The sequence below is a fragment of the Filicampus tigris genome, chromosome 2, assembly GCF_054856515.1.
Source record: "Filicampus tigris isolate MCC_2025a chromosome 2, RoL_Ftig_1.0, whole genome shotgun sequence".
Taxonomy (NCBI): domain Eukaryota; kingdom Metazoa; phylum Chordata; class Actinopteri; order Syngnathiformes; family Syngnathidae; genus Filicampus; species Filicampus tigris.
Window position 1 is genome coordinate 36,794,921 of NC_141218.1, and position 14,157 is coordinate 36,809,077.

Below are 14,157 nucleotides of genomic sequence, written 5' to 3' on the forward strand. Positions count from 1 at the left end.
ATACTTTACCAAACTTGTATTTTTGGTGAACTGGCAGCCATAAAAAAAACTGTTTATTTCCAATGCAAAGTTGTGACCTCAATTGTGTCTTAGTTTAAATTCATTTGTATTTGACTCTAAGGTACTCCCATACGAGGGGACCTTTGCATCATGACTTGAAGTTAAAGGCTTATTTTGGGGCTTACCCTCTCTACTAGTATAGAAAATGGATGGGTTAATAATAAAGGGAATCATGAATTACAATACTGTATTTGTGTCGTCTGCATTTCCAATTGGTTTTATTGTGCGTCTAAGTGTATTGTGTGCTTCCGTTTTGAACTGACGTTGTGCGTTACTGCCATCTCATGGTGTTATTGCAGTGCTGCAACAAAAACACCCGTCCCGTTTGAAGAAACCTAAAATTAAACTTGCACATGAAACAATTGAACACTTCCCTGAAGACAACTGGGGTCCGTTTCACAAAGCAGGTTCATCAAACTCTCAGTCTAATCCTGAAGTCTGAGTTGATCTACTTTGAGATAGGAAACTCCTGAGTTTCCGGTTTCAGAACAGCTGATTTGAATCAGTTTACTCAACTCGGAGTACCTTCACCTGGAGTTAAGCGCGTGCACCACAACTTTGAAAAGACACAAATAGAGACCTGATTCGCAGAGTCACCATGGCAACGAGGGAGGGAAGAACATTGCTGCTCGTCAATATATGCGTAATTTTCAAGTCCTTTCCAATCACAATAATATAACAGAAATGAAATGAAAAGTGGTGTGTGACTCAGAAAGAGGGCGGAGACAGAGCGAAACTCGAGGTTGACTGAGATAAACCTGGTGGCGACCAGGTTAGGTTCAGACAGTCTGTTACTGCGGTAACCGACCGAGAGCTTAAGTTACCTAAAACTGGCTAGAGTTACGCTCTTTCTCTGGTGTATACTTACTTCCCTTTTTGAAACAGTTAAGAGTTTCCCTCATTTCAGGGTTAGCACTCTGACTTTTCACTAAACCTGCTTTGTGAAACGGACCCCTTGTCATGTTGTTTTTGGTTATCAACAATGATTCATGTTTCCCTGCATTATGCTTTTAAATTAAATGTAAACTGAAATTTGCAGGGTTTTTTTTTTAAACAGTTAAATGTAGGTTACATGCAAAACTAACCCAGTAAGTGTTTTTGAATTTGATTGATCAAACTGTCAGTACCAATAGCATTCAGTATCAGACCTACGAGTTTTCATCTACACACTCCCAACATTAAAGGAATTAAATATTGTGTCCGCATAAATAAATATTTGATGAACAGTCAGACTTAGAGGTATTGTGTTTTGTTCTAGTTTACAAACCCAATTCTAATGAAGTTAGGACGAAGATAAAAAGAGAAAAGAATGATTTGCAAATCATGTTCAACCTATATTCAATTGACTATTGACGATGGCTGCAACACGATCCCAAAAAGCTTGTACTGGGTCATGTTTACCACTGTTACATCACCTTTACTTTTAACAACATTCAATAAACGTTTGTGAACTGAGGGCACCAATTGTTGAAACTTTGTTGATGGAATTCTTTCCCATTGTCGCTTGATGTACAGCTTGAGCGGTTTAACAGTCCAAGGTCTCCATTGTCGGGTTTTACGCTTCATAACGCGTTTTCAATGGAAGACAGGTCTGGACTGCAGGCAGGCCAGTCTAGTACCCGCACATCCTTTGCAAAACAATGTTGGTTTTTGTTGCAGTGAGGGATTCACGGACATTCAATGTTGCTTTTCAGCCTTGCAGTGATTTCTCCAGATTCTCTGAACCTCTATCATGGACCGTAGATGATGAAACCCCTAAATTCCTTGCAATTGTACATTGAGGAACCTTCTCACGCAGATGTTCACCAAGAGGTGAACCTCACCCCGTCTTTTGCTTGCAATTCAGGGAAGCTCCTTCAGTACCCAATCATGGCACCCACCAGCTCCCAATCAGCCTGTTCTCCTATGGAATGTTCCAAACAAGTGTTTGATAAGCATTCCTCAACTTTCTCAGTCTTTTTTGCCACCTGTGAAATAGCTCTTGGACAGTTAATCCAAACAGAGTAGGTATTATTTATTAGACTGATTTTTGACACGTGTACTGGCTCTCATCTAAATAGCGACTTAAAGTATGCATGGTACGCTTGTAATCATGACAGGATTTATCTGCATTGAGGTACTTCATTTGGTGCAACAATCGGATGTCCCCATAACATGTCTTTATTCAAATAAAGGACATTGAACATCATTTCTGCTATTTGATGACATGCTTAGTCCAACTAGCTGCCGTGATTGCGCGCTGTATTGACACATGAGCATAATCCATGAGAACGCCGCATTGTCGAAGCTATTCCATGAACACCCCAAATTTTCAACAGAGACACATAGTGACTGGCCATTACACATTTATTAGCAGATGGGAGCATGAAGACACGATGTTCAGCACAGAAATGGAAACAAGCAGGTTGACGGTCATGACAGCAGCTTGGACCACACACACTCATAATCACACACACACGCACAATGTTAGCTTTGGCATCCCTCCCATGTCTCACCCTAACCCCAAGCAAGTTGTGCTATACTCTTCCTTCTTGCGCTAATGAACCCAAAAATCGTGATAAGAGAAGAGATCAGGAAGGCTCCTTTTCATTAAGCGTCCCAACTAAGACTACCGTGCACATGCGTCGGCGGCTGCTGCTTCTTCTTCTTGTAGCTGGGCCAGCGACACACGGGACAGCAGTGTCGGCCCGCGTCCAGCCACACCACAATGCACTGCTGGTGGAAGGCGTGGCCGCAGGGCAGAGCCATCAATAGTTCTTCACTCACAAAATTCTCCAGGCACACGACGCACTCGGAGCACCGCAGGACGTCACGGGGCCATCCCGACCGCTCGTGCCGAGAAACGCCGTCAGCTGACGGGGCGTCCGTGTGGCCTTGGCAACGGCGGCGCGTCCACGCCCCCGCCGTACACGTGCGCTCCACGTTGCTGTCGACAGAGCGCTTGTCGCCAGCCCGTGCGCTCTCCTGCCGATGGCTGCTCGGCGGTGGCGGCGCGTAGTCGCTCGCCTCACTGCCGTCCGTATCCGAGCGACAACTATCCGTTTGCTCTTCCGGCTCGTCTGCGCCGCCACATCGGAACTTCCATGCGGGTAAAGCCTTAATGTAGTCCGTGCTCACTAACGGGCGGAGCCAGAGGTCGGGGAAAGCCAAACGCTCAAAGAGGAAGTTGGGGTCATCGTCCCAGTCTGACGGCACCTGTTGTAATGATGCAATTGGGTGGAGTAGATAGGATGTGTACCACTCCCACAAACTGGCCAGCCACTCCAAGTTGCTGCTGCTGTCCTCCTGGCTTCTGTTGCCACAGCGACGTTTTTTCTCAAAATAATCCACCAGCAGGCCGTGGGCCAGGTAAGTGGATAGGAAGAGAGCCGGGTGGGATGAATAGAAGGTCCAGTCGGCTCTCACCACGCTGGCCAGCGTGGTGGTGTCAGCGTAGCGAAGCAACTTCAGACTGTAACCATATAGAGCGTCCAGGTAGGATAGCTGGAGGAGGGCCTTGGCAAAAAGAGGGAGGGATCAGTGACCAACTCAAACTCCGCCAACAGTTCAGTAGCAGCACATCGAGCAGGGCTGGGCAATTTCGGTCGTCGGTGTCCTAGATGATTTAGATGTCTCCCTGCTCCAAAACACCTGATTCAAATGATCGGCTCAGAAGCAAGCTCTGCAGAAGTTGGATGACTTAGGGCCTTGATCATTTCAATCAGGTGTGTTGGAGAGGGAGACTTATAACCCATCCAGAATACCGGTCGGCCGAGGACCTGAGTTGCCCACATCTGACATTTCAATGGAAACATCATTAGGCATTGTGTACAACTAAACTACAACAATAATCAGAGCTAGGAATCGTCTCTCCGTCTGTACTATCCGGGCGGTATTTCCGGCCCGCCCGCGTGGTCCCAATCCGTCCCTCGTCGGCGACGGTGCCGAGAACATCATTTTCATGTGCGTCTCCAAATAAAGAAAGAATATCAAATAAAAACAACAGACGCACACAGCGTGGTGATTGGTGAAATGTAAACAACGTCGTTGCGTCTGTGGGACCGAAAGGTACGCAACCGTTTTCAAACAGATTTGTCTTTATTTGGCTGCATGTCAGGAGTGCAGCACCTGCGTGTGACGTACGTACTTGGCGCCGTTTGGTTGACTCGGACCCAACCGGGCGCGTCTGAAATCGACGAGAACTCATAGACGCAATAAAGCATAGACGAATGCCTAGCTCTGACAACAATCGTATCGAAATGATGTTTATAAGGGCAATCGGACTCGGGGGAGGGGCGATGCACAATTGAAGTACATCCGTTTTAAGAGCTGTTATCTTTCAATTCTCAAGAACATTTGCATCGAAATCTTGGCTGAAAAATGGCAATAAAAAGGACTCAGGCTCTGTTGGAATGCGTTTCAACAAATATGAACACAACACATTGTAGTGGCACAGTAAATTGAGATGGCTTTTATCTCCTTCACAACGTCCTGTTTCACTTGGTCAAGTCTGGAAAGGCTATTTGGGAAAGCCACATTCTTCTGATGCAATTTGCACTGTCAGAAGTCTGCCGTAAGCTTAAAAGTAAAAGAATGATCACAGGAAGTAGTAGTAGAGGAAGAGGTTCAGTTCACAGCATTATTATTGTTGAGTGTCTATTTTTCTAAAATTATTAATCTGATATGCGACTGACACTTGTGACTAAATTGAGATAAGGTCATTATTTCAGTATTGATACTTTCTCTTATTTTCGTTTGGTGGTTACCCGTGAGATTTTTCAACCATGGAAGAGGATGGTATGGTTGCGTCGGCTAGCATTAGTGCTACTGTGCACAGCTACGCCTCATGAATAAATGAGAAAACGAGTTGAGTGCGCCTATGGACCAAGGAACACATAGGCGAGCCCAAGTGAAAACTGTCTTTCAAAAGCCGTTGTTGAGTCCGGACAAGAACTCTCATGTCCATTTTATTAAATCGATAGAGTAATTATCGTGACAGGCTGTCATTGATTAATTAGAAGTGTGTTGAGAAGCTATGAATCTACAATGAGTGATTTTGCGGAACAATATCCATTTTCCTACCAGAAATGGAAGCCAGGACACCAACAGGATGGAATTGTAGGTCCCAAGTGTTCGGATTAGAACAACAAACCGTTTCACTGTTGCTCCCTGCCCACAGAAATCATCACCATTAGTATACCGGTACACGTCCAACAATGAGCTGAATCAAACTGCATTGAGTATTATGATAATGTATTACCCCACCTCCACATTTCTTTTGTTTTTCAGAATTTATATTTTATTAAAGTTTTTCTTCACAACAATAGAACATCCGTACAGTTGTACACATCCCAAGAAGTAATAAAATAAAGGTCACTAAGGTGATAAAGTCATTTATAAATACAGCATTCCTATGCGGCGATAATCCAAAGTATGCTTACAATAATCCAAAAGTGGCACAGCCAAAAACAAACCATTATGCAACCAGAGCACAAAAAAACATTTGACCTAATTATACATTAGTATTCAATCCCCTGCAGGGCCCCGCAGCATTTTACAAATGTGTAGTTGGAGTCTCAATGAGCAAGTTTTTTTTTCCATTTGATAGAGTTTTCTCAACTTTAAAATCCAAGATTCAAAGGAGGGTGGTCCTATTTGCAACCAAGAAATTGTGATACACTTCACAGCTGCTTCCAAAAAAAGAATTCCTGCACCCCAGGTGGTGTAAACCAAGTGTGGCCACCATTAACTCCGTAGGAATTGACATTTGGAAGCCCCCCCCCACAATTTTAATGACTATTTATTAGGGTTGTGCAATTGATCGAAATTCAATTACGATTATTACACTCCATGCTGACAAAATTGCCATAGTGTGGAAAAAAAAAGATTATTAACTCATTCACTGCCAGACATTTTCAGACTTTCTTTTACCCTAACGTTTGATGAAATTTAAAACAAATATAAATAAATTCCTAGGATTTAATGGCTGGACTATGAAAAGACAACTAAATTCGTCAATGGCACTGAATGAGTTAAGAAACATTCATATCCAACGTACTGTTTGGTTTCATATCTGGATTTATACAGTCGCACCTTTTTACCCCAAAATAAAATGTCAATTATTACCAAAATGATTGTTGATTAATATTTTTTTTTCATAAATCAAGCATTTATAATAACCAAATAAAGCAGTGGCTTCTGTGCTTCCTGCTAACTTTTCTGTATGATGCAATTGTGTGTCTAGCCTATTTGTAATTAATGAATCACTTGATATGCAGTAAATGATGCACAGGTCTACATGCCATGCATATCAAATCAAACTCCAAGTGGAGCCGCTGGAGTTTACCTGTGTAATGAAGAGATCCATCCACGCCAACAGGTTGATCAGGACAAGACTGAGGACAAAAAGGTCATTGACCTCTGGTTGGACTGATCGCAGGAAGGTGTCCATGGCTGCCACAGACAAGAACTCGCCAGTACTGCAGAGTAGCAACAAATAAAAGAAAGAGAAACAACATTAAAGCCTGAAAGTCCCGCCCGGGATCTGTTTCACACTGAATGGTCACCTGTTGCCATAGTGATATGTGCCCTCTGGCATCTTCAGGATGTAGGCGGGGCTCTGTGTCACGCCGATCTCTAATAGGCTACTGCGGTTGTCCCAATGACTTACGTCCACAAATATGAACTCGATCCTGCCGGTGAACTTAACAGAGAGCGAGGAGAAGAAAACAGGCGGCTGAGGCAGGGGGGCGAACAGAAACATCTTTAACGGGTGGAGCGGGTCGGGGCGCCACTCCTCCAGCAATTTCTCCGAACGACTCAGCGTCTTGATGCGGTGCGACATCTGGGAGGTCATCCAACGGAAGATGTGTTCGGGTTCGATGCGGCGGCCGTTGTATTCTTTCAGCATGACTTTGCCTTTAGACGCTGACGTCTGGGGGACTGACATGACCAGAGTGGAACGTTGCCAGCCGCGTCTGATGCACGACCTTGTGGAGACGACACACAATGTGGTCACATGCGGCCATTGCAACTTTCACACGTCAATATGAGACGGCGAGGAGAGTTTAAAGAAATTTGATGCGGCCAACAATTAACAAGCAGGTGCTTCTATTTTTTGGGGATAGGACTGCCCAAGGAAGGAAAATGACATCGTTCAAATAAGAGTGTCTGCAATTTTCTTTGAAATGCCAATCTGTTGCATGAAGCCGTCCAGCTTGTGGCACCTGCCAGCTGCTATTTTCCTGCCCAGGCCAAGCGCGGGTCTTTTGAATTTCTTGGATTTGTCACAGAAACAAAAATGCGCAACACAGATTCAGACCCAGGAACCACAACTTACTGTTTACATCTAAATATGAATTTAGTGATTCACAAAAAAGTTCAATCTTCAGTTTTAGATTTTGTATACCGGTAGTTAACTTGCATTGAGTTAATGAAAACAAATAATGGGAGATACTTATTGATTTGAAAAGCCCAATACTGTCTGCATTCCGTTTTCTTTTTCCTTGTGTGTCGATTTGGGATAGAATGTACAATGTAGAGTTGTGTGATATAGCGATTCATCGTAGATGCGATATTAAACGTCTATTGTACGGTATGTCATTCATATCGTTTAAGTTTTGTCTCCCTCTGCAGGCGCTCTAGCGCTAAAGCGCCTGCAGAGGGAGGCAAAACATAAGTCACAAGTCAGCACTAACAATCCATGACAGTAATGTGTTAATAATTTCACACATAAGTCGCTCCAGAGTATAAGTCGCACCCCCGGCCAAATAATGAAAAAAAAAAAAAAGTGTGACTTATAGTCCGGAAAATACGGTACTTAAAACCAAAGATTCGGACTCGGGTGGCAAAAAAAGCAATTTCACGACATCCCTAAATTATAGTTTTCTAATAGTGCTAGAAATGTTCAATTTTAATATCTGTTGTCCCTTCTCAAGGTTTCTCATTTTTCCCCAGATGGTGTTTTTTGAGTTTTCCCTTGCCCTACTGGGGATTAAGATCAGAGGATGTCATGTCTATGCTGTCATCGATGGGCATGTGAAGCCCTTTGAGACTTTCCTGTGATTAAGGGCTATAGAAATAAATTTGACTTTGACTTGACCAAATAAGCCTAAACCTAAACTTTGAATCGTTCAGTTTGAATAACTATCATTCGTTCAGGACAAAGAAAGCAAGAATAAAGACACCGATTTTGCTCTTGAATTTTTCCTTTTGTAATAGTGTGGTTCTAACCTATAGTCATGAGAGCAGTTAAAAGTTCCAGTTCGGATTCCAAACTGTGACACTTTCTGGACCATCTTCCCCCAGTTGGACTTACTGAGCAGAGCTTCTCGGTCCTGAGCGATGACCTGCATGACAGCAAGATTAACAGTTAACCAAAATGAACGAAATAAACATTAAGATTGAAAAAACATTTTCGTTGATGAGTCTTTAAAAACAAAAAAAATAACTGAAGCGACATTTTACATTAACAAAACTAATGAAATGTAACCATTATTATAGCGAAAATATCCTTCGTTTTCATCTTTGAGAATTCATGTAATACATTTTAACACTTGTGGTTGAGTGATTGCGTTATTTTGCAATAATAATTTTTATTGCAAAATAACAGAAAAACTGAAAACTTATTGAATTAGCAAAAGTTTTGTAATACAGCGCAACAGTATTGCATATAAAGCAATCTTGAATATTCTTGTGATGTCCGCTAGCGGGCTCTGGTCTAGTGACAGAGGTGGCTGTGTTGGAAGCTAAATACTAATTGGTCAAACAGTTCACAGTACACAATTCAATCCACTCACGATAACTCCCAGCCGCTGCGGCGGATGTGAATAGGTAATTAGCAGAGATGGGGGACTTGAGACCGGGGAGGTAACAAGTGAAAATCGATTCGCCCAGATTAATCGATTTGATAAATTGCAAAATCGGGTTGATTAAATTCATCGAGAAAATTAGGTCTTGAAACGTTTTTTCATTCCAGATGCATAGCACATTTTGAATGCGTATATCAAATGATGCGCTTGCGCCAAACATCATTGCGTATTGCATTTGTGGATGGCTGCAGAACCACACTAGAGCACAGAGACCAGCACGGTAGCGATTTTTAAAAAAGCTAATAGAAAATCGGGAACTGAAAATCGACTCGAATCGGGGCTTGAGTGAATCGTTACATCCCTACTCGAGTCAAACTTGAGTTGCTATTTTAAGGACTTGCAACTTGCTTGCCAAAAACACTGGAATGACTTGACTAGGGATTTGGTATCTAAGTGACTTGACTTAAGACTTCTGACTTGACAAGTCATGCTGTTTATATTTTTAAATTTGCATTTGAACACAGTTTGCCCTTTTAGGAAGGAGAAAAAAGAGGAGAAAGAAAAAGAAAGAAAGCAAAGAAAAAAGGGGGCTTTTTTTCAATTCACGCCAACGGTCAGCGTCACTTGTTGGTTTGATGCGGCAACATAAACACCAACAGCGTCAGAACAACTCCAAGGATAACTAATTTGAATTAATGGATTATTTTGCCCATGACGTTAACAAAATAGGTTGGAAAAATGCATGGTTTGCAGCTCACGGGATGAAGACACAACAACAACGTCAAACTTTATTTGTCCTTATTACGAAACCCACAGAGAGGTAGGCCAACCTTAGTTTAGCCAGCGATATGAACACTGCTTTGGGACCAGGATAATAGTTTCATACTGACGCAACATCAGTTATCAGGACTGAAGTGCTTTAAAAGGACGAGGACCGATGGGGTCAGAGGATGATTATTTGTATGAATAAGGACGGAGGGATGATGACGATAGAGTGCCCAAGTCGCGGATGGAGGATGGAGCGTCAAAATAGCGTGCCCAAGTGACCATCTCTGATTTTAGCGCTGTCATTTTAATATGATACCACGACACTGTGATAGTTTTGCTCATGGCTATCATACCATCAGAATCTAATATTGGCCCATGCCTACTGGCACACATGAATAACAACAAATTAAAAAAAAAATAAAGTACACAAGTACAAAAAAGGGAAAGTTGCATCAATGTTGAACAGCTGCAATACATTGGACATCCATGCCACTTGGTGGAGTTCAGCAGCTCTACCTTGCTGTGTTTGTTGTCATCACTCAAGAAAAAGGCAGTGCCAGCATTCATATGTGTGGTGAAATGATTTCACAAAGCCAAGAAAAGAGATTACCTGAACCAACCAGATGCCATCTTTGGTGTCCTCCACCAATTCATAGAAGTGCATCTCTCCACTAAAATGCGTGCTGCTGGCGTCACCCGCCTCGGTCTGCTCGTTCTCCTTCTTGATGGCTGAATATAACTCCCCGTGTGTCAGCTCTCCTGTGGTTTGGAGAACATCAAATGCTGTAAACATCCGTGTGACTGCAGTCATGAAACAATGGGAGAAATTGGAATGGAATCAAATAAACTCTCGTAATCTTGTCGCCAAACCACATCAACAAGTCAACCAGCTTGTTGGTGGCATTGTTAACAAACAACAATTGGGAAAGAAAAAAATAAAGACCTCTTTTCCGACAGAGACAAATCAACAAAAACAAATACTCATAACTTGTGGCAATAAAATTCAGCATATATGGCATCATAAATATGAAGTGAAGGAAAATTAACTATTCATATCATTTGAACACCTGAAAATTAAACCTAGCTTACCTAACCTGAGCCTTTTCTGTTATCGCCAGATAAAATCCTTCCTGAAGGCTAACTTCCATGAATAACAAAACAAAAATTAATTAATTCCCAGAAAGTACCACCTGTTGATTGAAGAGCATCTAAAATCAGGTTTGTGTAAATTTAGACTGAAATAGGCATTATAGCTAATGAGCAGTTATGGGCTGATTTACGTAATGACGGCTTGTCAACTACCATCGATGCCCAATATTGACTGATTAGAGAGCCTTTCCAAAAAATTGGAATATCATGGAAAAGTTTTGAGTTATTTCCATAATTCCATTCAAAAAGTGAAACTTTCATAGATTATAGATTCGGGGCCCACACTTTAAACACTTTCAAGTGTCAATTTGTTTATTTTTACACAATTTGGGATTCCAATTCATGAAACCCACCAAAACAGGAATTCAAAAAATACAGTGAAAAAGTCACCATGTAAGTCTCAGCTTTTTGCAGGAGAACAAGAAAGAAATTAGGATCACATCAAATCAATCAAAATGTGTCAATTTCAGAATTGATATGTCAATTAATATTGCCAGTTGGCAAGTCTGCAGTCTTGCATTCATAAGGCCTAGATCAGGGGTCACCAACTCCGGTCCTGGAGGGCACCTGTCCTGCAGGTTTTCCATCTCTCTCTGCTGTAACACACCTGTTAAAATGATCAGGATCGTTATCAGGCTTCTCAAGAGCTTGCTGATGGGATTGATCGTTTTTAGAGGTGTCTTACAGCAGGCAGAGATCGAAAACCTGCAGGACAGGTGCCCTCGAGGACCGGAGTTGGTGACCCCTGGCCTAGATGGACCAATCTGACACCGGACATCAATAAGCGTCAGATTGCGCCGTCTGATTGATGTAGCGAACATCTTTGTTACATCGGACCCCGTCAGGTGGGCATTTCAGCATGTTGAATCGGTGTCGTAAGCTGTGGCATTTTGTCACGATGACTGGCTGTTGGCTAGCGAATCAGCGCACGGGGCAAGAACAGGAAGTGACGAATGCGGATAAACAATGATGGAAAGCCTTGAGAATTTCGGCTTTGCTGCCTTAGTCTTCTTACAAGTACAAGAGCGAGGGTTGACAATGTAAGTATTTCATGATACTGTGTCAAGTGCGTGAGGGTTTGCTTCGCGTGGGAGTTCATGGTGACAGAAAAATAGAGTGGAATTCACTGTTACGATTTTATATTCCGCCCCCGCCAATAACTTTCCGGTTGGCTTTTTCAAACCATGAGGAATAGTGACTACCGTCGCCGATGGTATGGAGGGGTATTAAATCTCACGCATGGGCAGGTGTGTCTGTCGTCGTGATGTATTTTTCCAGCGCCACGCGCCGACAGTCAGCCCTCACAGTTGGCTGACGTCGGATCGGTCTATGTAGGCTAGGCGATATGACTGAAATATAAGTGTTTCATATTGGTCGATATCGATATGAATTGAATTTTTTTTCTATATTTTAACTAGGGCAGCACGGTGGTCGACTGGCTAGCACGTCCGCCTCACAGTTCAGAGGTCGTGGGTTCGATCCCGGCCCCGGCCTCACTGTGTGGAGTTTGCATGTTCTCCCCGTGCCTGCGTGGGTTTTCTCCGGGTACTCCGGTTTCCTCCCACATTCCAAAAACATGCATGGATATTTTAACTATTGAAAATAATGACCCAGAGAAAAATGAATTTAGGTCATTTTATTGAAATTGTAAATATTGCTACGTCTGGTTAAATTGTGCATTGTAGTAACATAGAAGTCTGAATCTCAATTTTTTTTTTCAGGTGTTCTTTTGAGATGAACACTTGTAGTTCCCTTAAGTTCCATTTCTTGTTCTATGGTCATCATTGCCATTTTTTTTCCTTTTTGATGAGGTTTAATAGAACGGCTTCTTGTTTTGCCTTCTTCAAGCTTCAAACCTGGAAAATCATTTGTCTGGCTTCATGGTAACACAGACAAGGATGCGGATTTCTCATGCATAAAGTGAACATGTTAAAACATATCTTGTAGGTTCCACTCTATTTCGTTGACCGAAGCAGACACGGGAAGTCCTCGGTAGACAACCAATGGTACATTTTTGTAGTATGTTCACTAGAGGAGGAAACAATTTCTGATAAGGACGTCTACCTGATTTCTCCACCAGCTGGCTGACATCCGTCTTCTCAGCGAGCCCAGCGTAACCCAGCCCTCGACACTCCAGGATGGTCTTCAGCTTCTTATAGCTGAGCGAAACCGGGTCGACCAGCTGTGTCGCGAACACACCAGTCTCATACCAAACCACCGCCTCGAATATCCGAGCTAACATAAACAAAACGATGAAGTACAGGAGCAAAAAGAACAACTTGAGCCACATCGTACAGCTGGACGACAGCGCCAAGTGCGAGTGAGAATTCCTCTGTCAGCCAGCGCCGACTTCCCGACATGGGCCTTCCAAGTCTTCTTTGAAGGACCGATATGATGCTTTCAAAAGAAAATTGACACTTTCGCGTCATAAAGGTTCATGTTTTGGATGAAGGGAGGCTGACAAGCACGAATTCCTGCCCAGTGCTCACTGTCAACAACTAGCCCATTAGCTTAGCATCCCAGGTGATTTTCAGGCCCTGATGATGTAACGACCAAAACAAACGACGATTAAATCTCGCGTCAGCTGCACGGTGCCCAACTGCAGAGGTGGACGCTCGACGGCACCGCGCCGAGGTCCAGCTCGCATTTGTTCTATTCACACGACCCCGAAAAATACAATTACACAGACGAAATTGCTACGATCAGCTGACATTGGAAAATGACGTCATTTCCGTCCACACCATCGCTATCATCATTTTTCGATTTGTATACAAAGATACAGAAATGTGCAATATTGTTAGTCTTTTTATTCTGTTAGGGAAATTTCATATTCACAAAGCCAAATTCTTTAAATCAACTCCATGTTTTAATGTTTTTTTTTATTGATATTGATTTGTTACATTGAGTCTCTTAAATTTGTAGATAAGAAGGTAAAACAAATTCTTGACATTCTCTTAAGTTGTTTGTTTGTTTGTTCATATTCATTGTTATATTGACAATGGAAATGTTATTTAATTGTGAAATTGAATATTCTGTCGATAAAATAAAGTACATTTTTCAAAAGACGGGTGATATCACATATTAAGATTGAATTAGGTCAACATCACTTGTTTTGTATACAAAGATACAGAAATGTATTATATATATTATTCCTGGTTTGTAGACAAAAGGTACAAATATTTTTACCATATATTCAGTTATTTGAAGTCTGCAATGCGCATTTATTTAAATTTTATGATGACGTAATGTTATGTCTGCAAAGTTATGTCAATGTGTTGTCATCTTAACTGACGTGTCAATGTGCAGTATTTTTCCCCTTAGGTAGCATGTTAAGTTTATTGTTGACTCACTGTTGATGAAAATTCAATTTACTGTACTGCGTGAGGTGGTC

General features: G+C 42.3%; 1 protein-coding gene across 1 annotated transcript; it reads right to left on the bottom strand.

The window, feature by feature from the left end:
- Window positions 1–2,388: 2,388 nt before the first annotated feature.
- rnf103 (ring finger protein 103) lies at window positions 2,389–13,493 on the bottom strand. Its single transcript, XM_086023971.1, has 7 exons — window positions 12,831–13,493; window positions 10,228–10,376; window positions 8,272–8,387; window positions 6,606–7,028; window positions 6,386–6,518; window positions 5,122–5,208; window positions 2,389–3,555 (listed from the first exon to the last, which is right to left on the bottom strand). The coding sequence occupies exons 1-7, from the start codon at window positions 13,054–13,056 to the stop codon at window positions 2,650–2,652; spliced, it is 2,040 nt and encodes a 679-aa protein (XP_085880097.1). The 5' UTR covers window positions 13,057–13,493; the 3' UTR covers window positions 2,389–2,649.
- Between the last annotated feature and the right edge of the window lie 664 nt (window positions 13,494–14,157).